The 25,261-nt window shown below is 47.1% G+C and overlaps 1 protein-coding gene across 1 annotated transcript in view; it reads left to right on the top strand.

The window, feature by feature from the left end:
* HSD17B14 (hydroxysteroid 17-beta dehydrogenase 14) overlaps positions 1 to 25,261 on the top strand; it is a 63,056-nt gene that overhangs the window by 34,328 nt on the left and 3,467 nt on the right. Inside the window, exons 7-8 of the mRNA XM_044281533.1 lie at positions 7,125 to 7,192; positions 22,736 to 22,832. Of these exons, the coding sequence (XP_044137468.1) occupies positions 7,125 to 7,192; positions 22,736 to 22,832 (165 nt within the window). The remainder of the gene's footprint in view (positions 1 to 7,124; positions 7,193 to 22,735; positions 22,833 to 25,261) is intronic.

The following is a 25,261-nucleotide window of genomic DNA, read 5'->3' as shown; positions in this document are numbered from 1 at the left end:
GTAAGGCTCCATTCAGACGTCCGCATGCGTTCTGTGGATCCGATCCATGTATCCATGGATCCGTAAAAAATCATGCGGATGTCTGAATGGAGCCTTACAGGGGGGGTGATCAGTGACAGGGGGGTGATCACCCTGATTACCCTGATCACCCCCTGTCATTGATAACCCCCCTGTAAGGCTCCATTCAGACGTCCGCATGCGTTCTGTGGATCCGATCCATGTATCCATGGATCCGTAAAAAATCATGCGGATGTCTGAATGGAGCCTTACAGGGGGGGTGATCAGTGACAGGGGGGTGATCACCCTGATTACCCTGATCACCCCCTGTCATTGATAACCCCCCTGTAAGGCTCCATTCAGACGTCCGCATGGGTTTTGTGGATCCGATCCATGTATCCATGGATCCGTAAAAAATCATGCGGATGTCTGAATGGAGCCTTACAGGGGGGGTGATCAGTGACAGGGGGGTGATCACCCTGATTACCCTGATCACCCCCTGTCATTGATAACCCCCCTGTAAGGCTCCATTCAGACGTCCGCATGCGTTTTGTGGATCCGATCCATGTATCCATGGATCCGTAAAAAATCATGCGGATGTCTGAATGGAGCCTTACAGGGGGGGTGATCAAAGACAGGGGGGTGATCTGGGAGTCTATATGGGTGATCACCCCCCTGTCATTGATCACCCCCCTGTCATTGATCACTCCCCCCCTGGTAAGGCTCCATTCAGCCATTTTTTTTGGCACAAGTTAGCGGACATTTTTTGTTTGTTTTTATTTTTTCTTACAAAGTCTCATATTCCACTAACTTGTGTCAAAAAATAAAATCTCACATGAACTCACCATACCCCTCACGGAATCCAAATGCGTAAACATTTTTAGACATTTATATTCCAGACTTCTTCTCACGCTTTAGGGCCCCTAAAAAGCCAGGGCAGTATAAATACCCCACATGTGACCCCATTTCGGAAAGAAGACACCCCAAGGTATTCCGTGAGGGGCATATTGAGTCCATGAAAGATTGAAATTTTTGTCCTAAGTTAGCGGAAAGTGAGACTTTGTGAGAAAAAAAACAAAAAAAATCAATATCCGCTAACTTATGCAAAAAAAAAAAAATTCTAGGTACTCGCCATGCCCCTCATTGAATACCTCGGGGTGTCTTCTTTCCAAAGTGGGGTCACATGTGGGGTATTTATACTGCCCAGGCTTTTTAGGGGCCCGAAAGTGTGAGAAGAAGTCTGGGATCCAAATGTCTAAAAATGCCCTCCTAAAAGGAATTTGGGCCCCTTTGCGCATCTAGGCTGCAAAAAAGTGTCACACATGTGGTATCGCCGTACTCAGGAGAAGTTGGGGAATGTGTTTTTGGGTGTCATTTTACATATACCCATGCTGGGTGAGAAAAATATCTTGGTCAAATGCCAACTTTGTATAAAAAAATTGGAAAAGTTGTCTTTTGCCAAGATATTTCTCTCACCCAGCATGGGTATATGTAAAATGACCCCCCAAAACACATTGCCCAACTTCTCCTGAGTACGGCGATACCAGATGTGTGACACTTTTTTGCAGCCAAGGTGGGCAAAGGGGCACCTTTCGGATTTCGCAGGCCATTTTTTACACATTTTGATTTCAAGGTACTTCTTACACATTTGGGCCCCTAAATTGCCAGGGCAGTATAACTACGCCACAAGTGACCCCATTTTGGAAAGAAGACACCCCAAGGTATTCCGTGGGGGGCACGGCGAGTTCCTAGAATTTTTTATTTTTTGTCACAATTTAGCGGAAAATGATGATTTTTCTTTTTTTTTTCTTTTTTCCTTACAAAGTCTCATATTCCACTAACTTGCGACAAAAAATAAAAAATTCTAGGAACTCGCCATGCCCCTCACGGAATACCTTGGGGTGTCTTCTTTCCAAAATGGGGTCACTTGTGGGGTAGTTATACTGCCCTGGCAATTTAGGGGCCCAAATGTGTGAGAAGAACTTTGCAATCAAAATGTGTAAAAAATGCCCTGCAAAATCCGAAAGGTGCACTTTGGAATATGTGCCCCTTTGCCCACCTTGGCAGCAAAAAAGTGTGACACATCTGGTATCGCCGTACTCAGGAGAAGTTGGGCAATGTGTTTTGGGGTGTCATTTTACATATACCCATGCTGGGTGAGAAAAATATCTTGGTCAAATGCCAACTTTGTATAAAAAAATTGGAAAAGTTGTCTTTTGCCAAGATATTTCTCTCACCCAGCATGGGTATATGTAAAATGACAGCCCAAAACACATTCCCCAACTTCTCCTGAGTACGGCGATACCAGATGTGTGACACTTTTTTGATGGCAAGGTGGGCAAAGGGGCACATATTCCAAAGTGCACCTTTCGGATTTCACCGGTCTTTTTTTTACAGATTTTGATTGCAAAGTACTTCTCACACATTTGGGCCCCTAAATTGCCAGGGCAGTATAACTACCCCACAAGTGACCCCATTTTGGAAAGAAGACACCCCAAGGTATTCCGTGAGGGGCATGGCGAGTTCCTAGAATTTTTTATTTTTTGTCGCAAGTTAGTGGAATATGAGACTTTGTAAGGAAAAAAGAAAAAAAATGAAAAATCATCATTTTCCGCTAAATTGTGACAAAAAATAAAAAATTCTAGGAACTCGCAGTGCCCCTCACGGAATACCTTAGGGTGTCTTCTTTCCAAAATGGGGTCACTTGTGGCGTAGTTATACTGCCCTGGCAATTTAGGGGCCCAAATGTGTGAGAAGAACTTTGCAATCAAAATGTGTAAAAAATGCCCTGCAAAATCCGAAAGGTGCACTTTGGAATGTGTGCCCCTTTGCCCACCTTGGCAGCAAAAAAGTGTGACACATCTGGTATCGCCGTACTCAGGAGAAGTTGGGGAATGTGTTTTGGGGTGTCATTTTACATATACCCATGCTGGGTGAGAAAAATATCTTGGTCAAATGCCAACTTTGTATAAAAAAATGGGAAAAGTTGTCTTTTGCCAAGATATTTCTCTCACCCAGCATGGGTATATGTAAAATGACACCCCAAAACACATTCCCCAACTTCTCCTGAGTACGGCGATACCACATGTGTGACACTTTTTTGCTGCCAAGGTGGGCAAAGGGGCGCATATTCCAAAGTGCACCTTTCGGATTTCACCGGTCATTTCTTACACATTTTGATTGCAAAGTTCTTCTCACACATTTGGGCCCCTAAATTGCCAGGGCAGTATAACTACCCCACAAGTGACCCCATTTTGGAAAGAAGACACCCCAAGGTATTCTGTGAGGGGCATGGTGAGTTCCTAGAATTTTTTATTTTTTGTCGCAAGTTAGTGGAATATGAGACTTTGTAAGAAAAAAAAAAAAAAAAAAAAATCATCATCATTTTCCGCTAACTTGTGACAAAAAATAAAAAGTTCTATGAACTCACTATGCCCATCAGCGAATACCTTAGGGTGTCTACTTTCCGAAATGGGGTCATTTGTGGGGTTTTTCTACTGTTTGGGCATTGTAGAACCTCAGGAATCATGACAGGTGCTCAGAAAATCAGAGCCGTTTCAAAAAGCGGAAATTCACATTTTTGTACACTTTTACCCAAACCATTTTTTTTTTGCCCAAACATTTTTTTTTTATCAAAGACATGTAGAACTATAAATTTAGCGAAAAATTTATATATGGATGTCGTTTTTTTTGCAAAATTTCACAGCTGAAAGTGAAAAATGTCATTTTTTTGCAAAAAAATCGTTACATTTTGATTAATAAATTTTGGTTAATAACAAAAAAAGTAAAAATGTCAGCAGCAATAAAATACCACCAAATGAAAGCTCCATTAGTGAGAAGAAAAGGAGGTAAAATTCATTTGGGTGGTAAGTTGCATGACCGAGCGATAAACGGTGAAAGTAGTGTAGTGCCGAAGTGTAAAAAGTGGCCTGGTCATGAAGGGGGTTTCACCTAGCGGGGCTGAAGTGGTTAAGGGGGTTTAAGCTAGGGGAGCTGAGGTGGTTAAGGTGGGGGATAATTTGAATAGACAATGAGAGATCTGAGCATAAGTAATATGGAGCTTAGAGGGGAGTTTGGTAATCCTCCAAAATAGAACAGATTGCTTACTATTTTTGTACTGTTTCTGTTTACAGCGATTTATAATTTATTATGATGACTGTCTTTGCAGAGCAGATTGTATATTGATACAATGCAGACTCCCTATGCGTGTTACTGCAAGGCACAGTGTTCTACACCACTATACAGGCTCTCCGCAGCCAGGAAATAGCAGTTTTTTTTTTACATGATTCACCACAAATAAATTCAGATCAAATACTTTCGAAAAATTTGGCGAACTGGCCACATCAAATTTTTTAGAAATTCGCTCATCTCTAGTGATGAGTAGTGCCGGGTTTTCAAATGTTTAAAATTTTTGCAAATGTTCATGTGTCTTTTACTGAGGAGAGGTTTCTTTCTGCTAGATTGGTAAAATGCTGCAGTGATGGATTACCTTCTGGAGTTTTTTTTTCCAATCTGCACATAGAATCTTTAGTGCTTAGCCAGTGACCATTGAGTTCTTGGTCACCTCTTCTAACAAGGGCTTTATTTCCCAGATTTACTTAGTTTGGTGGGACAGCCAGCTCGAGGAAGAGTCCTAGTTGGTCCGAACTTCTTCCATTTAAGAAATATGGAGGCAACTGTGCTCTTGTGAACTGTGCAGCAGAAAGTGTCATAGTAAAGGGTCTGAATACTTCTGTCCATGCAAAACATTAGCTTTTTCCTTTTTAATACATTTGCAAAAATTTGTAAAATTAAGTTTTCACTTTCTGATTGATTTATGGGGGAAAAACATTTTTTTTTATTTTATTTTAGCACCAGGGCGCAACGTAAAAAGCTTACAAAAAGGGAAAGGGTCTGAAGATTTTCCGAATTGTATTCTATGGATAGGTCATGAATTGAACCCTTTTATGGTAATTTTACCAGCATATTTTTTGTCTTTGACAATACAGCCTCTTGTTGGTGCTCAGCTCCATTTTTCTAGCTTATATACATGCATAAAAGATATGGTTAGCCAACAAGGGAGTGTATCATGTTTACTGGCTGATTGGCGGGATGTTTACAAGGGGCAATGATCGGCAATGAATATTTGTAGGAACATTTCTTTGCTCGATCATAGCAAAGTCAAGGGGCCCTTAAGCCGTCATGATATTATTTACTAAAGGTTTTTTTCTAGTTTAATGCGTCCTCCATTTAATGCATGCACCAGGATGTATTTGTTAAAAAGATGCCCTGACAGGTTTCATACTGTACCCTTAACATCTACTTTATTTTACTGGATACTGTTACATTGAACTGTGTAGTTTACTGTACTATTCCATAGTAAGGTTTTTCTGTTTGTTATGCTACTGTTTACTGGCATCCATTAGGCTAATGTACATTGGGAATGTGTAAATCAGGAGTTTTTCTGGCCTACACACTAAAGAGACACCACAAATGTAATATAAACATAGCCTCACTCAGTTGTTTGGTTGTTGGCTTTGAAAAAAATACTTTTCACACATTTACCGAATTTTTGCTTTATAAGACGCACCCCAGGTTAAAGAGGGTTTCATCAGACCTCAGATCAGGCCCCCATAAATATCAGGACATCAGATCAGGCCCCCATAAATATCAGGGCATCAGATTAGACCCCCATATCAGGACATCACATCAGTCCTTCATGTCAGAACCCCATCAGACCATATATCAGCCCATAGTGAGACCCCCATCAGACCTCAGATCAGCACACATAGTGAGACCCCCCCATCAGACCTTATATCAACCCACATAGTGAGACCCCCATCAGACCTCAGATCAGCCCACATAGTGAGACCCCCATCAGACCTTATATCAGCCGATAGTGAGACCCCCATCCAGGGGCGTACCTAGAGCATTTGGCACCCGGGGCGAACCCTTTGTTTGCCCCCCCCCCCCCCCCCAAGAAAGTTAAGAAAACATGCACAAACTTTTTTCAATGTTTTCAATAATATTTATTACAAATTACACCCCCTCCCGCCCCACCTTAATTACACCCCCTCCCTTAATAACACCCCCTCCCTCCCCACCTTAATTACACCCCCCCTTAATTACACACACACCCCCTTAATTACACCCCCTCTCTTCTCCCCTTAATTACACCCCCTCCCTTAATTACACCCCCCCTTAATTACACACTCCCCCCTTAATTACACCCCCTCCCTCCCCACCTTACCCCTCCCTTAATTACACACACACATCCCTTAATTACGCACACACACACCCCTTAATTACACAATTATTTACTCACATTTTGATGATGCCTCAGTCTCCGTCCGACCGCTGGTAATGGATCCTTCCGCTTCTTTAAAAGATCCGTGAAGGCGGCGCGGCGTCAGCGTCGTGACGTCATGTTGCGCGCCGCCGCAATAATCCTTCCACAGAAGCCGGCGCCTGGCGGAGTCGCGTCGCGGTGCAGCAGTGGATGGAGGGGTGACTCCGTCATGGCACCCCCCTTGTGAGTGGCACCCGGGGCGGGCCGCGGGCCGCCCCCCCCCCCCCCTTGGTACGCCACTGCCCCCATCAGACCTCAGATCAGCCCACATAGTGAGACCCCCCCATCAGACCTTATATCAGCCCATAGTGAGACCCCCATCAGACCTTATATCAGCCCATAGTGAGACCCCCATCAGACCTCAGATCAGATTAAAATAAGAACCATCTCTTACCTGTCCTGCGCCGCGGCTCCTCTCCACCTCCGGCAGAAGTTTGCTCCCCTGTCTTCCCGGCCTGCGCTGCTCTGTCACCTGACTGCGTCCTGATGCTGTACGCGGTCAAAACAGTGCGGTGCTGGCCCCAGGAATGAAAACTGGGAGGGTGAGTACAAGCGCTTGCAGTGCTTCACTCCCTACTCCCGGCACCTAAAGCATACTAATGAGCACTTCCATGATGGAAGTGCTCACTAGTATTCGCTTTATAAGACTCATGGCCTCCCCCCCCCCCCCCCACACACACACACTTTTGGGGGACAAAAAGTGCATCTTATAAAGCAAAAAATACGGTATTTGACTTTTTTATGTCACAATAATGGTGTAAAACGTTTGATACATTTCCCTCTTGTGTTAATTATCCAGGGAGCAGTGACTGCAATGACCAAGGCAATGGCTGTGGATGAAAGCCAGTACAATGTGCGAGTAAACAGGTAAGGTCTCAACAAGTCTGCATATTTTCTTCATCACAACCTGATTCAGCTATTCTTTTAAAACTTTGGTGTGAGTCTAAGGGTAGGTTCACACTGAGTTTTTTTTGAAGTTTTGAGGCAGATTTTCCTGCTGGTTTTTCATCCAAAGCCATAAGGAAATTGAAATATAAAGGAAGGACTTATAAGACTTCTCCTTCCTGATAGAACCACAAATCTGCCTCGAATCCTGCTTCAAAAAACTTCATGTGAACCTGCCCTCAGGCTCCATTCACACGTCCACAAAATAGGTACGCATCCGTTTCCACAATTTTGCGGAACATGTGCGGACCCGCAATTCCGGATCCACACTTCCGTTCTGCAAAAAAATAGAAGATGTCCTATTCTTGTCCGCAATTGCGGACAAGAAAAGGCATTTTCTATGAGGGTGCCGGCAATGAGCAGTCCGTAAAATGCAGAACGCACATTGCCAGTGTCCGTGTTTTGCGGATCCGCAAAACACATACGGACGTGTGAATGGACCCTCAGGATGTATTTACACACGCTGGTAGTGTGGTGCACAGTAAAAAAAAAAAAAGATAGATCACTACAAATGTCCATGAATTTGCAGTGTTGCTTCTGACCACATTGTTTAACAGGTGAAACAACTACAGTATGTTTTAGACATGTAAAAACCAAGGCTCCAGAATACAGCGCAATACATAGTATAACTTGCAGTGAAAGAAAGAGTAGCATAACATTAAATGAAAAACAGTAGGCAGGCAAGCGTTATGACCGCTCCCTATTTATTGCATACAATGTAGTGGGATCCAGGAAGAAAAGGCCAAATGGGGTGAAATTTTTTAAAAAAATATGCAATTCTGCCTTTCATTCTTTAATTACAATACCCCATTTATATAGTTTTTCTTGTTTTTTAATGCTGAAAAAAAAAACATTGATAATTTTTATTTTTTTTCATTGCTATATGCTTACACCCATAAATTTATTATAGTTACTGTATGTCTATGGTGCTGTGCGGGAGCTCATATTTTCAAGACTATCTGTAATTTTTTATACCATTTTAGAGTGTTGGCCACATTTTTATAAAAAAAATTTCCATTCACCATAAGGGATAAACATTTTTTATATTTTAATAGTTTAGCAATTTTTTATTTTTTTATTGTTTTATTTATTTTTATTCTGAGAAAAGGGGAGTGATTTTAAATTTTTATATTTTATCCTATTGAGCCCTCCCACCTGCAGGCCTCCATAGGAACTACAGCTCTAAAACACTGGGTCTCTTCAGAGAGGCCCAGCACATCAGAGCGAAGGAACAACCCCCCCTGGTCACAGCATGGGGGAGCTGTTCCTAGCCCAGAAGCATGCACTTCTGGTTTTACAGAATTTCGATACCTTTAATCACATTTCAGCATCTAAAGGGTTGAATGTCTGTGATTGGCATGATCACAGTCTCAAATGTTTAAAACAGCAGAGACCTGGTGGCTGTGGCGCCCACTGCGGTTGTAAGCGGGCAGTGTATTTAAAATCCTTCCTTATGTCATACATGTACGGTGTTGGGACAGAAGGAGTTAAAGTGATCTAGATAGCTGGTGGCTGAACATCTATTTGGCCAACCAAAGTCAACCGCACTTACATAACAGAAGTGAAATATTATTTCAGTGGAAAGAGGCCGTTGAACACCTCTGATGGTAATAGGGATGAGCGAATTTCAGATTTTGAAATTCGTTTTTGGTTCGTGTTGTGGTATTTACTGAATTGCGTTATGGATTCTGTTACCACGGACCATAACGCAATTCCATGATGGAGTGCATAACGGAATGCCTTTAGAGGCAGTCCTTATTTATTCCGTCATAATAGAAGTCTATGGCCTGCATAACGGATCCGTACAGTTTCCGTTATGCAGGAGAGGACTCCAGCATAACGGAAACCGGACGGATCCGTTATGCAGGCCATAGGCATTCCGTTAAGCATTCCGTCATGGAATTGCGTTATGGTCTGTGGTAACGGAATCCATAACGCAACTCAGTAAATACCACAACACGAACCGAAAACAAATTTCTAAATATATATTTGGCTCATCCCTAGTAATATTATGATCAGACAGGTTAAAGTCCAAACTGTGACATTTTTATTTGAAGAGATGGTTAATGATTAGGGTAGTTTCACAGTAGCCCTGATTTATCACACACTCATTCCAGAATGCTGGCTTCAAAAAGTCGCAAACTGGGGCTTTTGCGACTTTTTGCATTCTTACACCACTCACTCTAGAAATATGTGTTAGAAAGTGCGTGTGGTTAGCAATGTTATGACTGAGACGCGTTCTGACATTTCTGTAGCGGAATCATGCAAGGCGTTATCATGATAAAGCTGTCAGTGTTTCCATAGTCCAGACCGCACAATCCCTCTCTCACACGGAGCGCGATTCCTGCAAGGGACATGCTCATGCGAAAAAGCCCTAAGTATTTGTTTTTATAATCAGTGTTCTTAATTGTGTATTTTTGCAGTGAAAAACGTTGTGTCCAGATGTTACACATTGAGCAATAGTAAAATATATAACGCGCACAAAGAATATTTTTGTGTGGTGGTTTTATGATAGTTTTCTGGCGTTCACAGCATGCTCTGGGTGTGGCATTATTTTTTTTTATGTTTTAGCATTCGGGTACGGCCACACGGTCGGGTTTCTGCATGCTGTTTTGGAAGCCAAAACCAACAGTGACTTCAAAAATGGGGAGAAGTCATATGTGTCCGTTCTACTTTCTCTTCGTTTATGATCCACTCCTGATTTGGGCTTCCAGAACTGCATGCAGAAACCTGACTGTTGCCATACCCTTAGGCAGCCTTCAATAGGCAGAATGTATGGTGATTCTTGCCTCACTATGACGCAGTGTCTCCACCCAAATCTTGCTTGGAGCTCTTTAGGATAGCAGGAGGGTCATTTTCTTCTGCCAGGGGCTGAAACCCCTGCCCAGCTCAGTACACACTCTCCCCAGGAAAGAGTTAACTGATCAACAGATTTATTTGGGAAAGGGTGAACAATGGTGAAGAACATAAAAGGAACAAAGCAGAGACTGCAATTTTGTCTCAGAAAAAACCCTGGTGAAGGGGGCAGCTATCTATAACGGTAGACGGTGATGGTAGTCACACACACTCTCCTTTGGAAGATAAAGACAGTATGCTGTTCCGAGCTATCTACTCCTAGCACTCAGCTTACTATACCCTACTGTCTAGCAACTAACAGAGTCAGAATGTTGGGACTCTGTTGCAGAAAACATTGGTGCACTTACAATTGTCCTGCCCAGGAAACAGCTGGGGGCTACAGCATTCAAAAGCTTACATGGCAAGATCCCAAGATCCTCCTGGGATGCAGGTTTGGCTTTAGGGGTAATGTGTAACGCCCTAGAGTGGCATTACCCCCTTTTGTGCCCCTGTACGATCCCCTATGGTTGATTCTAAGTCACCATGTGTATTTATTGCCAGATCCTACATATTGTATATTTTTATTTCTGATGTTGTGACTGGTAAAATTTAATGTGGCAGTAATCGCAGAGTTAGCTTGACTAGAATGGAACCTTCTATCCATCCTAGCCCTCTCCAGAGAGGAAGGAGTTCAGTTAGCTAGAGTTAGGGGAACGGTGTGCAGCAGGACCTCATCCCTGCTGGACGGGCCCTGCCAAGGCCAGCAGAGCACCATCAGCTCTGCTGGAACAAGAGAGAAAAGCTGAAGGCCTCAGAAGCCAGGAGAAAAGATTCCCTGGATAAAGTTAAAGATACAGATCAAGATAAAGGCAGAGTTAGACTTCAGAAAGCTAAGTTCAGCAGAAAGGAAAAGTTTCCATTTAATCCTGATAGCACAGCAGAGTTAAAGAGTGACAGATGTAGCAGAGCCAAAGTATTTGCCTGCTAGAATTTATGCCAAAGCCTGCCAAAGATTTATGCCAAAGGTTGTTTCCTTGATGAAAGTTTATACAAGTAAAGCTGCTGTTCAATGTTATACAAAGTCTGGACCCAATTAATTTCTTCATCTCCTTCAACAACCTCCCTTGCTTTGTAGCGGGCGACCACGCCTAGGGTTCCAGGATATCCAGGTAGGAGCACCGTGACATGTGCAAAGCCACACCTAAAGGGACATTACAGACAACCATTAAACAACTCTGGCATTCCTACACCTGGGTACTACCAATACCATCTACTTAGGGGCACTCCATCCCTCGTTGCTGAAATGCAACTGGCATCACGACAAAAACTCTTAACGCCTTAAAGGGACCCCTAGCATTGTCTGGCTTGCCGCTACTTCAGCAGCTGAGCTTTCCCTTCTTGGACTGGAAACACAGGAGCTGTCTGGGCTGTGCGGTATGGGGTAATGCAGCAGCTGAGCTTTCCCTTCTTTTACCACTACAGCACAGCCCAGACAGCTCTTGTGTTTCCAGTATTACAGCAGCTGAGCTTCCTATTCTCACACTAAAAAACACAGGAGCTGTCTGGGCTGTGCTGTAGGGATAATGCAGAAGCTGAGCTTTCCCTTCTTATACTGGAAACACAGCGGCTGTCTGGGCTGTGCTGAAGGGTTAATGCAGCAGCAGGGCTTTCCCTTTTTAAACAGGAAGCACAGGAGCTGTCTTGGTTGTACTAAAGAGGTAATGCAGCAGCTGAGCTTTGTTTTATTATACTAGAAACACTGGCTGTGCTGTAGGGTTATTGCAGTATCTGAGCTTTCTATTCTCACACTGGAAACACAGGAGCTGTCTGGGCTGTAGGGGTAATGCTGTAGCTAAACTTTCTCTAATACAGGGCACACTTCTGTCTACGGGGATCTCTCACTTTCTCTAACTCAGCTGTGCTATCAGATTAAATAGAAACTTTTCCTTTCTGCTGAACTTAGCTTTCTGTAGTCTGACTCTGTCTTTCTCTTGATCTGCATGTTTCCCTTTATTTCTCTTTATCCAAGGAACCTTTCTTCCTGGCTGCTAAAGCTCTTTACTTCCTTTCTCTTGTTCCAGCAGAGTTGAAGGTACTCTGGCTGGCCTTGACAAGGTGCGTCCAACAGGGACCAGGACCTGCTTCTTCCCCTTACAGGGGGTAAGCTAGACTCTATCTCACTAACTAAACTCCTCCCTCTCTAGAGAGGGCTAGAATGGAAAGACAAGTTCCATTCTATGTAATCTAGCTCTGCCATAGGTGCCGCCATCTGCAGGAGAACCAGGTACGTTACATTTTAACATAACATTTGCAAGGAAATATAAATATACATTATGCAGGACCTGGAATAAACACATAAGATGACACCGGATCAACCATAGGAGATAGTGGGGGTGTAAAAGGTGGTAATGCCACTCTGGGACGTTACACAGTATATAGTGATGACTTATCCTCCAGATAGGTCATCAATATCTGATCTGCAGTGGTCTGAAACCCGGCACCTCCGCCAATCAGCGGTTTGTAGAGGAGGCGGTGCTCCATGCGAGCTCTTCTTCCTCTTTATTACGCTACATGTCAAGTGAATGCAGAGAGTACTTGTAATTACACTGCACTTCTGAGATGATGGGCAGTGTAATGAAGAGGAAGTAGCACTCTCATGGAGTGCTGCCTCCTCTTCAAACAGCTGATCGGCGGGGGCGCTGGATGTTGGCTCCCTCATCAATCTTATATCCTGAGGATAGATCAGTTTATACTGCCTGCAGAACCCCTTTAAAGGGGTTGTTTGAGTTATTTTTTTGTACTTTCTATGTTCCTAACTAGGCAAATGTAACAGCTTTCCAATTAACTCACTTTATCTGCAGTGCCTGGTTTATCAGATTTGACTGAGGGCAGGGCCGGTGCAAGAATTTTTGCCGCCCTAGACAAGATAAAAATTGCCGCGACCACCCCCTCCCTTATCAGATGATCTGCCCATATCACGACATCACATATGTTCCACCCCTTTCTCAGCATTTAAATTAAAAGAACTGCTTTGTTTCCCTTAGGGTTAATCAAGCTTCTTGTAGCTGTCTCCCTGGTGGCCGCTAGAGTTGCTTCCGCGATTCTCACTGTAAAAATTACAGTGGGAAAAAAGCGGAACATAGTTTTGAATGGGTGCGCATTTGCAGCTGAGAGGAGGATCGGGGAGAAGAATTCCCAGTGCCTGCGCTGGAGAAAGGTAAGTGGCTGAAGGGGTTTTAACCCCTTCAGCACAGTGGGAGGGGGACACGAGGGTGCCCCACTCCTAACAACTATATAGTGCCAGGAAAATACGTTTGTTTTCCTGGCACTATAGTGCTCCTTTAGGCTCCATTCACATATCCGCAATTCCGTTCCGCATTTTGCGGAAAGGAATTGCGGACCCATTCATTTCTATGGGGCCGCATTTCCGTTCCCGAATAAAATAGAACATGCCCTATTCTTGTCCGCAATTGTGGACAAGAATAGGCATATTCTATTAGTGCCGGCGATGTACGGTCCGCAAAATGCGGAACGCACATTGCCGGTGTCCGTGTTTTGCTGATCCGCGGATTCGTTGATCAGCAAAACACACACGGATGTGTGAATGGGCCCTTAACACCAGTACTGCACAGTGTCTTTTCTCTCCCTTGTCACTCTCTTCTCCCCCACCTCCCTCCCTTGTCACTCTCTTCTCCCCCCCTCCCTCCCTTGTCACTTTCTTCTCCCCCCCTCCCTTGTCACTTTCTTCTCCCCCCCTCTCCCTCCCTTGTCACTCTATTCTCCCCCCTCCCTCCCTTGTCACTCTCTTCTCCCCTCCCTCCCTTGTCACTCTCTTCTCCCCCCCTCCCTTGTCACTCTCTTCTCCCCCCCCTCCCTTGTCACTCTCTTCTCCCCCCCTCCCTTGTCACTCTCTTCTCCCCCCTCCCTCCCTTGTCACTCTCTTCTCCTCCCTCCCTTGTCACTCTCTTCTCCTCCCTCCCTTGTCACTCTCTTCTCCTCCCTCCCTTGTCACTCTCTTCTCCTCCCTCCCTTGTCACTCTCTTCTCCTCCCTCCCTTGTCACTCTCTTCTCCTCCCTCCCTTGTCACTCTCTTCTCCTCCCTCCCTTGTCACTCTCTTCTCCTCCCTCCTTTGTCACTCTCTTCTCCCCCCCCTCCCTCCCTTGTCACTCTCTTCTCCTCCCCCTCCCTCCCTTGTCACTCTCTTCTCCCCCCCTCCCTCCCTCCCTTGTCACTCTCTTCTCCACCCTCCCTTGTCACTCTCTTCTCCTCCCTCCCTTGCCACTCTCTTCTCCCGTCCCTCCCTCCCTTGTCACTCTCTTCTCCCTTCCCTCCCTCCCTTGTCACTCTTCTCCCCCCTCCCTCCCTTGTCACTCTCTTCATCCTTCCCTCCCTCCCTCGTCACTCTCTTCTCCCTTCCCTCCCTCCCTCGTCACTCTCTTCTTCTCCCCCCCCTCCCTTGTCACTCTCTTCTCCCCCCTCCCTTGTCACTCTCTTCTCCCCCCTCCCTTGTCACTCTCTTCTCCCCCCCCTCCCTCCCATGTCACTCTCTTCTCCCTCCCTTGTCACTCTCTTCTCCCTTCCCTCCCTCGTCACTCTCTTCTCCCTTCCCTCCCTCCCTCGTCACTCTCTTCCCCCCCTCCTTCCCTCGTCACTCTCTTCTCCCCCCCTCCCTCCCTTGTCACTCTCTTCTCCCCCCCTCCCTCCCTTGTCACTCTCTTCTCCCCCCTCCCTCCCTCCCTCGTCACTCTCTTCATCCTTCCCTCCCTCCCTCGTCACTCTCTTCTCCCTTCCCTCCCTCCCTCGTCACTCTCTTCTCCCCCCCTCCTTCCCTTGTCACTCTCTTCATCCTTCCCTTCCTCCCTTGTCACTCTCTTCATCCTTCCCTCCCTTGTCACTCTCTTCATCCTTCCCTCCCTCCCTCCCTTGTCACTCTCTTCTCCTTCCCTCCCTCCCATGTCACTCTCTCTCCCCCCCTCCCTTGTCACTCTCTTCTCCCCCCCTCCCTCCCTTGTCACTCTCTTCTCCCTTCCCTCCCTCCCTTGTCACTCTTCTCCCCCCTCCCTCCCTTGTCACTCTCTTCATCCTTCCCTCCCTCCCTTGTCACTCTCTTCTCCCTTCCCTCCCTCCCTTGTCACTCTCTTCATCCTTCCCTCCCTCCCTTGTCACTCTCTTCTCCCTTCCCTCCCTCCCATGTCCCTCTCTTCCCCCCCTCCCTTGTCACTCTCTTCTCCCCCCCTCCCTCCCTTGTCACTCTCTTCTCCCTCCCTTGTCACTCTCTTCTCCCCCCCTCCCTTGTCACTCTCTTCTCTCCCCCCCTCCCTCCCTCCCTTGTCACTCTCTTCTCCCCCCCTCCCTCCCTTGTCACTCTCTTCTCCCCCCCTCCCTCCCTTGTCACTCTCTTCTCCCCCCCTCCCTTATCACTCTCTTCTCCCCCCCTCCCTTATCACTCTCTTCTCCCCCCTCCCTTATCACTCTCTTCTCCCTTCCCCCCTCCCTTATCACTCTCTTCTCCCTTCCCCCCTCCCTTATCACTCTCTTCTCCCTCTCCCCCCCTCCCTTATCACTCTCTTCTCCCTTCCCCCCTCCCTTATCACTCTCTTCTCCCTTCCCCCCTCCCTTGTCACTCTCCCCCCCCCCTCCCTCCCTCCCTCCCTTGTCACTCTCTTCTCCTCCCCCCTCCCTCGTCACTCTCTTCTCCCTTCCCTCCCTCTCTCATCACTCTCTTCTCCCCCCCTCCCTCTCTCATCACTCTCTTCTCCCCCCTCCCTCCCTCGTCACTCTCTTCTCCCCCCCTCCCTCGTCACTCTCTTCTCCCCCCCTCCCTTGTCACTCTCTTCTCCCCCCCCTCCCTCCCTTGTCTCTTCCCCCCCTCCCTCCCTTGTCACTCTCTCATCCTTCCCTTCCTCCCTTGTCACTCTCTTCATCCTTCCCTCCCTCCCTCCCTTGTCACTCTCTTCTCCCTTCCCTCCCTCCCATGTCACTCTCTTCTCCCCCCCTCCCTTGTCACTCTCTTCTCCCCCCTCCCTCCCTTCCATGTCATTCTCTTCTCCCCCCTCCCTCCCTTCCATGTCATTCTCTTCTCCCCCCTCCCTCCCTTGTCACTCTCTTCTCCCCCCTCCCTCCCTTGTCACTCTCTTCTCCCCCCCCTCCCTCCCTTGTCACTCTCTTCTCCCCCCCTCCCTCCCTTGTCACTCTCTTCTCCCCCCCTCCCTCCCTTGTCACTCTCTTCTCCCCCCTCCCTCCCTTGTCACTCTCTTCTACCCCCTCCCTCCCTTGTCACTCTCTTCTCCCCCCTCCCTTGTCACTCTCTTCTCCCCCCTCCCTTGTCACTCTCTTCTCCCCCCTCCCTCCCTTGTCACTCTCTTCTCCCTTCCCCCCCTCCCTTGTCACTCTCTTCTCCCCCCCTTGTCACTCTCTTTCCCCCCCCTCCCTCCCTTGTCACTCTCTTCTCCCTCCCTTGTCACTCTCTTCTCCCTCCCTTGTCACTCTCTTCTCCCCCCCTCCCTTGTCACTCTCTTCTCCCCCCTCCCCCATGGTCACTCTCTTCTCCCCCCTCCCTCCCTTATCACTCTCTTCTCCCTTCCCCCCCGCCCTTGTCACTCTCGTTCCCCCCCCTTGTCACTCTCTTCTCTTCCCCCCTTGTCACTCTCTTCCCCCCCTCCCTCCCTTGTCACTCTCTTCTCCCTCCCTTGTCACTCTCTTCTCCCCCCTCCCTTGTCACTCTCTTCTCCCTTCCCTCCCTCCCTTGTCTCTCTCCCCCCCCTCCCTTGTCAGTCTCTTCATCCTTCCCTCCCTCCCTTGTCACTCTCTTCATCCGTCCCTCCCTCCCTTGTCACTCTCTTCATCCTTCCCTCCCTCCCTTGTCACTCTCTTCATCCTTCCCTCCCTCCCTTGTCACTCTCTTCATCCTTCCCTCCCTCCCTTGTCACTCTCTTCATCCTTCCCTCCCTCCCTTGTCAATCTCTTCATCCTTGCCTCCCTCCCTTGTCACTCTCTTCATCCTTCCCTCCCTCCCTTATCACTCTCTTCCCCCCTCCCTCACTTGTCACTCTTTTCTCCCTCCCTTGTCACTCTCTTCTCCCCCCTCCCTTGTCACTCTCTTCTCCCTTCCCTCCCTCCCTTGTCTCTCTTCCCCCCCCCCTCCCTCCCTTGTCTCTCTTCCAACCTCCCTCCCTTGTCACTCTCTTCATCCTTCCCTCCCTCCCTTGTCACTCTCTTCATCCTTCCCTCACTCCCTTGTCACTCTCTTCATCCTTACCTCCCTCCCTTGTCACTCTCTTCTCCCCCCTCCCTGTCACTCTCTTCTCCCCCCTCCCTTGTCACTCTCTTCTCCCCCTCCCTTGTCACTCTCTTCTCCCCCCCCTCCCTTGTCACTCTCTTCTCCCCCCTCCCTTGTCACCTCTTCTCTCCCCCGCCCTTGTCACTCTCTTCATCCTTCCCTCCCTCCCTTGGTCACTCTCTTCATCCTTCCCTCCCTCCCTTGTCACTCTCTTCATCCTTCCCTCCCTCCCTTGTCACTCTCTTCATCCTTCCCTCCCTCCCTTGTCACTCTCTTCATCCTTCCCTCCCTCCCTTGTCACTCTCTTCATCCTTCCCTCCCTCCCTTGTCACTCTCTTCATCCTTCCCTCCCTCCCTTGTCACTCTCTTCATCCTTCCCTCCCTCCCTTGTCACTCTCTTCATCCTTCCCTCCCTCCCTTGTCACTCTCTTCATCCTTCCCTCCCTCCCTTGTCACTCTCTTCTCCCTTCCTCCCTCCCTTGTCACTCTCTTCTCCCCCCCTCCCTCCCTTGTCACTCTCTTCTCCCCCCCCTCCCTTGTCACTCTCTTCCCCTCCCTCCCTTGTCACTCTCCCCCCCCTCAACTTGTCACTCTCATTCCCCCCTCCCTTGTCACTCTCATTCCCCCTTCCTTGTCACTCTCATTCCCCCTTCCTTGTCACTCTCATTCCCTCCCCCCCTCCCTTGTCACTCTCATTACCTCCCCCCCTCCCTTGTCACTCTCATTACCCCCTCCCTTGTCACTCTCATTACCCCCTCCCTTGTCACTCTCATTCCCTCCCCCCCCTCCCTTGTCACTCTCATTCCCTCCCCTCCCTTGTCACTCTCATTCCCTCCCCTCCCTTGTCACTCTCATTCCTCCCCTCCCTTGTCACTCTCATTCCTCCCCTCCCTTGTCACTCTCATTCCTCCCCTCCCTTGTCACTCTCATTCCTCCCCTCCCTTGTCACTCTCATTCCTCCCCTCCCTTGTCACTCTCATTCCCCCCCTCCCTTGTCACTCTCATTCCCCCCCTCCCTTGTCACTCTCATTCCTCCCCTCCCTTGTCAGTCTCATTCCTCCCCCTCCCTTGTCAGTCTCATTCCTCCCCCTCCCTTGTCAGTCTCATTCCTCCCCCTCCCTTGTCACTCTCATTCCTCCCCTCCCTTGTCACTCTCATTCCCCCCCTCCTTTGTCAATCTCATTTTCCTCCCCTCCCTTTTTGTTTCCTGTACCCGGCCGGACTGACAGGAAGTGCACACTAAGTGAGCACTTCCTGTCAGTCCGGCTGGGTACAGGAAACAAAAGCTCCTGTACCGCGGACCGAACAGAGCTCGGCCACGCTACATTAGAGGCGTTTCCCTCCTGTCAGTCCCTCTCTTCAGGCTGCACCCGGGCGGTGCACATACATAGACGTGGCAGCCGCCTGATGCGGGGGAGGGCCGGCCGCCGGACTTTAAAAAAAAACTTGCGGCAGGACCACATGCAATGAGCAGGACACCGGTACAGTGGGTCAGCTATGCAGTGGGTCAGTATATATATGTGTATAAGTCTATAGTAGTTTGTGAAGCCAATTGCAGCTTGCGCAGGTACTGTAGCAGGGCCCTTTAAGATGTTATAACTCACGTTCCAGGCGAGGAATGCCAGAGGGGGATAATGTCTCTGTATAGCAGATATGGTAGTGTCAACGGTGTCTCCTACCTTGGTACGGCTGGACTCCTGGATCCTGGCTCACTTGCAATAAATTGAGTGTTGTTAATAGGAGTAATGGTGGAAAGATTGAGATCCAGACAGGATATATAATCCAACTTGTCTTTACTGAATGGCAACAGATATCCATACGAGTTACAGCATGAGTCTTTTTGGGTTCCAGCAGGTATTGGCAATATGTGTCAGGAATTTATATCTATTCTGCTTCTTGTCATATGCCTAAAGAATCTGGCAGGTATTTATCTTCTGCTCTGTCTGTCTTCTGCTTGTAATGGGCCTGACTAGCTGAGGAGGAATTTGGCTTCCCCTGGACTCTGGATATGTACTCACAGCACTGCTCGCAGGGAATGATGTCGTCCTGGAGATCTAAAGTTCTGGAGGTTGTTGCTTGCTTGTCAACCAGCTGAGGCTGATGGCTCAGGCTGGGAAGATGGATCCTTGCCTCAGCCGAGGCGGGATCCAGGGTTGGGATCCCTGGTTCTGGGAGCTCCTACCAGCACAGCCTGCCCCTGGCAGGGGTGGCTGGTACACTGACTAACTTCCTTCCCCTCCTGATGAGACAGGACATGGAAACGTCCCACTTCTGCTCACACAGGGGAGGCTAGACTGGAATGGACTATTCCAGACTAGATATACTAACATATCTATGGTCTGCTACATATGGCTGCGACCTGCTGGCGGACAGGGAAATTACAGCAAATACATAATACAAGCCTGGAAAGTACATATGATGAAAATGCACAGTTAAATGACACCAGATGACAATACATATACACTTAACATATTGTAGCAGGGAGACAGAGTTTAGTGACATACTCTGGGATGTTACACACATAACCAACGCTTATTTTTTTTAAACCGCACGGCACCCCCCTGCTCAATTGCGCCCTAGCTAGGTCGCCTTACAGGTAGCGCCAGCCCTGACTGAGGGTCACATGACCTGTGATGTCAGCTTCTCTCCCTGCTCTGATAAAGTTTGTTTACAAGCCTGTAAACAAGATGTCACTGTGCTGGCCATGCCCCCTTCACTGCGGGCTGTCTGCTCTCTCCTAGGACTCTTAACCCCTTCAGCTGCACAGACTGGGTAGCTGCAGCAGTGACAATTCTGGGCGCAGGAGCTGACAGACTAGAAAGAGCATTGCACAAAAAGGTAGGGGGAAGATCCTGTGTGTATTAGCAGTGTCATTATACAGCTGTAGTTCTACACTTACAAGTTCCTGGTGGCTCTCCCAGCACTCAGGGCAGCTCTTTTATCCACTCCCATAGCAGTGTCATTGTACAGCTGGGACTTGTAGTCCTACACATACAACATGCTGCAGAGTCTCCCAGCAGGCAGACATGTCACTCAGGGCAGCTCTTGTATCCACTCCCTTAGCAGTGCCATGTTAAGTACAGCTTTTCCCCCAGAATTTCCTTTTGTTGTAATGCCTCAAGCCACTCTAATACTAATGCGGACAGCACACCGTGTGCTGTCCGCATTTTTTGCGGACCCATTTATCTGCTAAAAAAAACTGAACGGACACAGAAACAAACAATGTTTGTTCGTATGTAGCCTAATCCGCACAAAAATCACAACTTTGAAAAATCATCAATTGCGGATTTTGTTGTGGAAAATTCCGCAACATGTGAAGGAACCCTTAGGCCACCTGCACACAAGTGCAGGTAAATGCACAAAGATCCGCACAAATTTTATGTGTTTCTGCACCAAAATCTGCAGTTTTCAACAGCGTTTTTTGGTGTGGATTTGATGCAGTTTTCACTGATCTTGCCCTTCATTGGCAAAAGGTGAAATCCACAGCTAAAACTGCAAACTCAATTCACATGCTGCAGAACTGGAAATCCACGCAGCAGGTCAAAAAGGTGAAAAAATCTGCAAAGTGTACATGAGATTTGTGTAATCTCATACACTTTACTGTTACAGTACGACGCTGCAGTTTTTCTGCAAGAGAATCCGCTCAGAAAAACGGCACGTATTCCGCAATGTGTGCAGGCACCCTTAGGCCTCTTTCACACGAACGTGTCCAGATAAGGTCCGGATGCATTGCGGCAAACCCGCATGAGTAGGTACCCAATTGCAGTCAGTTCTGACTGCGATTGCGATCCGTTGTTCAGTTTTTATCGCGTGTATGTTCAATGCGTTTTGCACGCGCGTGATAAAAAACTGAATGTAAATTATTTTGCATCACCATATTCTGACACCCAAAACTTTTTTATATTTTCATTTATAGAGCTGTGTGAGGGCTATTTTTTTGTGAGAAGATATGTCCTTTTTATTGATACCATTTAGGGCTACATACTAATTTTGTTCAATTTTTATATGTAAAATTGGGAAAGGGAGCGTTTGCGTTTTTTATTTTATTTATTTAAAAAATATATATTTTTTTTTTTTACTGTCCTTTTGCAGTCTGGGATTTTCACAGGCTGCCCTTTAAGCCGTGCTGCAAACAGGCAGCTTAGGCTTCGTCATCTCCGGCATGACTGATCCGGCGGGCTGTTCTGACATAAATGCCGGCTGTCAGCAGGGCAAAAAACACTGCATAGAGCTTAGCCTGATCCTCTGGTGGATCAGGGTACTGGATTCCCAATGCTACTATGAACATAGCCTTACTATGACAGATCTCTGAGCCTTCACAAGGCCCCAGACTGTCATAACAACTGATCAGATTTCCGTGATTATGGCACAGGGGCTCCCATGGGAGGACAGAGGGAGCCCCCTCCTTCTGTTTAATTGCTCAGATGCTGCGGTCGCTATTGAAAAGTCAAATGACTGGGATCAGAGTTATTTCTGATCTTGGTCATTATGGTCGGGTGTCAGCCTGTTACATAGCTGGCACCTGACGCCTATGTATCACTTAAACCTGCTCTGTACACATATCCTTTACGCAAATTACGTACATGTACAACATTTTTCGTTAAGGGGTTTAAGTAGGGGGAATCAACAGTAGCATGTGATGGATTGAAATTAGCTACTGGATACATGATTGTAGACACACATTTGGACCTGTTGCAATGCGTCATGTCCGAAGAAGCTGGTTCTACTGAGCCGGATGTGTTAATGCACAGAACAATAGGTATACTGACACACAGAAAATTCAACCAACAGCCAATTTATGATCCAAATATCAGCATTTGGTGTACTGTGGGTATGTGGATCCAATATTCTTTGATGGACGTGTGAACACAGCTGTTTACATGCACATCTTCCAGCACAGTTCACTGATCACAAGTCTGGGTATTGGTTCTTCCAGCAAGACAGGGTGACTTCCCATAAGTCACATGCATTCCTTGTGGCATCTACAGTGGAATGTACAGTGGGCAAAAGGGCTGTGGCCTCCATGGTCACTAGACCTAATTGCGTCCAACTTTCTTCTGTGGAGTTACCTGAAGGGTAGGATTTATGAAGTCAATACCCAGCAAATTGAACTTCAGGTCTGGAATGTGGAACTTGTGGTATTGTGGGTGTTTCTTAAAATGTTAAAATGAGCAGAACTTTGCATAACCACTGGCAGAAACCACTTCGAGCATCTTCTGTAATAGGTAATAATCCTGTGCAAACCACAGGAGGAACAGTTCTGTTTTCGTGGCCCACCCAATATAATGCATGGTAATTGAGGTAAGATATGAAGCTGTACATTCCATAAAATCCCATTATCTACCTTCAGCATATCTCCTGGAAACATATGGACACCGCTGTGGGAGGAGCTATCCGGTCATTCTACTGACCCAGATGCCATGATCCTGGGAGGGAAGGATGCACAGGTAAGAATGCTGCAGACAGAACATGGTGGGGAGGGAGAGATAATATATCCATCAATTTTGTAGTTTCATAGAAACTATTTAGGTGTAAAAGGGGCACACATTGCAGACTGTCATAAAATAGTCTGCTGACTGGCTTAGAATTAAAATCACCTTGCAGAATTTGAAGAGAACCTGTCACCATGAAAATCGAGTGCAATCTGCAGGCAGCATGCTATAGAGCAGGAGGAGCTGAGCAAACTGATATATAGTTTTATGGACAAAATTAAGCAGTGTAATTTGTATTTTATTCATTTATATCTCTGCTCTTTTTGAGCTTGAGGTGTTAAGTGGGGGGTCCTATCAGTGATATACAGCTAACGCTGCATGACAAGTGCAGCGAGCTGCAGGGTAGGTGGAGAGAATGGTAATAGTTGTACTCACGGTGGCAGTCCTTGATATGTTGCTCCCTGGGCCATGTGCAGCGGCCCACTGCCAGCGTCTGGGGTATCCCTTGCCCCTTAGGAGGTTTCTACAACATATGCCCTCTTATAGAGCAAGTAATCATGATGCCAGTTGCGGTTAAGCAACAAGGACATGGAGTCCCCTTTGTAGACGGTAGTGTTGTTACCCAGGGTCGGATTGCTAGAGTGGCCTATGCTCGCTGAAGGTGTTGTATGCACGTGTCATGGTGCTCCTACCTGGATATCCTTGGATCCCAGACGTGGTGCAGTCCGAAGAAAGTGCAAAAGGGATGAAAAACTTGGATGAAGAAGGAATAATTGAGTCCAGACTTGTAGTAACGTTGAACACAGCTTTACTTGGCATAAACGGTAACTCAAACTGTTTCCAAACGGTATCTTGGTCATCAGCAGGTATTGGCTTAACTCTGGCAGGCAAACACTTCTGCAACCATCCCAGCTCTGCGGTAGCTCTCTCCACTCGGCTATGCTAGCTGGATAAATAGGAACTTTTCTCATCTGCTGGAACTTAGGTTAGTGGTCTGAAGGCTCTATTTCTTTATCTGCAATCCTAGGAACTTCTTGTCCTGGCTTTGGGTCCTCCTGCCTGATGTTAGGTGGGGTGGCCTTGGTGCAGATGAGTTTTGAGGTGCAAGGCAGGGTCCCTGAATGATGTGACAGAAATGCGGGTGTTGGTGCACACAATGATGAGGAGGGGTTTTATGTCACAAGTCCACTGTATTTTACTAAGGCAGTCCAATAGCTGGTTCACATAGGTACTGATGCAGTGTTTATAGTTGGCATATACAATTCCCAGAGCTGTATATGGGAGGCTAGTCTCTCTCTTTTCAATCAGGCTGTGAAATCTCACGTTTATCTTTATCTATCTATCTATCTATCTATCTATCTATCTATCATTTCAGTAGAATACAGTCTCTAAACAGAGGACCCTTCTGTCCTTATAATAGGGTGGTGATGCTCTGCAATCCTCCTTGCATGGCCGCTGAACTTTCTGCTGCATTCAGTAACTCTTTTTTCTGAAGGGATGTCACATATGCTGTCAGTCTCCTGCTTGTAATCCACAGGGAAAGGAAGCTTCCCTGTCAGGCCTCATGCACACGACCGCTGTGTGTTTTGCGATCCGCAAATTGCAGATACGCAAAACACAGATGGCGTCCGTGTGCGTTCCACAATTTGCGGAACGGCACGGACAGCCATTAATATAACTGCCTATTCTTGTCCGCAAAAATGACAAGAATAGGACAGGTTATATTTTTTTTTGCGGACCACGGAACGGAGCAACGGATGCGGACAGCACACTGAGTGCTGTCTGGATCTTTTGCGGCCCCATTGAAGTGAATGGGTCCGCATCAAAGCAGCAAAAACTGTGGCTCGGATGCGGACCAAAACAAAGTTTGTGTGCATGAGGCCTCAAGTTGTTTTTTTTTTTATACTGATGACCTATCCTCTGCTGTTTGAGGAGGCTGTGGTATTCTCACAGCTTAGGCTACTTTCACGCTAACGTTTTGGCTTTCCGTTTGTGAAATTCCTTCAGGGCTCTCAAAAGCGATCCAAAACTGATCAGTTTTGCCCTAATGCATTCTGAATGGAAAAGGATCCGCTCAGAATGCATCAGTTTGCCTCCGTTCAGTCACCATTCCGCTCTGGAGGAGGACACCAAAATGCTGCTTGCGTCATGGTGCGGAGCAATTCATTGGACATGAATAGATCCGATTGTAGTATGTCTTCTATAGCCATGACGGATCCGTCATGAACACCATTGAAAGTCAATGGGGGACGGATCAATTTTTTATTGTGTCAGAGAAAACGGATCCGTCCCCATTGACTTACATTGTGTGCCAGCACGGATCCGTTTTCTCTGACACAATAGAAAACGGATCCGTCCCCCATTGACTTTCAATGGTGTTCATGACGGATCCGTCATGGCTATAGAAGACATAATACAACCGGATCCATTCATGACGGATGCAT

Source organism: Bufo gargarizans, chromosome 2, assembly GCF_014858855.1.
Source record: "Bufo gargarizans isolate SCDJY-AF-19 chromosome 2, ASM1485885v1, whole genome shotgun sequence".
Classification (NCBI taxonomy): domain Eukaryota; kingdom Metazoa; phylum Chordata; class Amphibia; order Anura; family Bufonidae; genus Bufo; species Bufo gargarizans.
The sequence above is the reverse complement of the archived record's forward strand: the minus strand, read 5'-3'. Positions and strand labels throughout refer to the sequence as shown.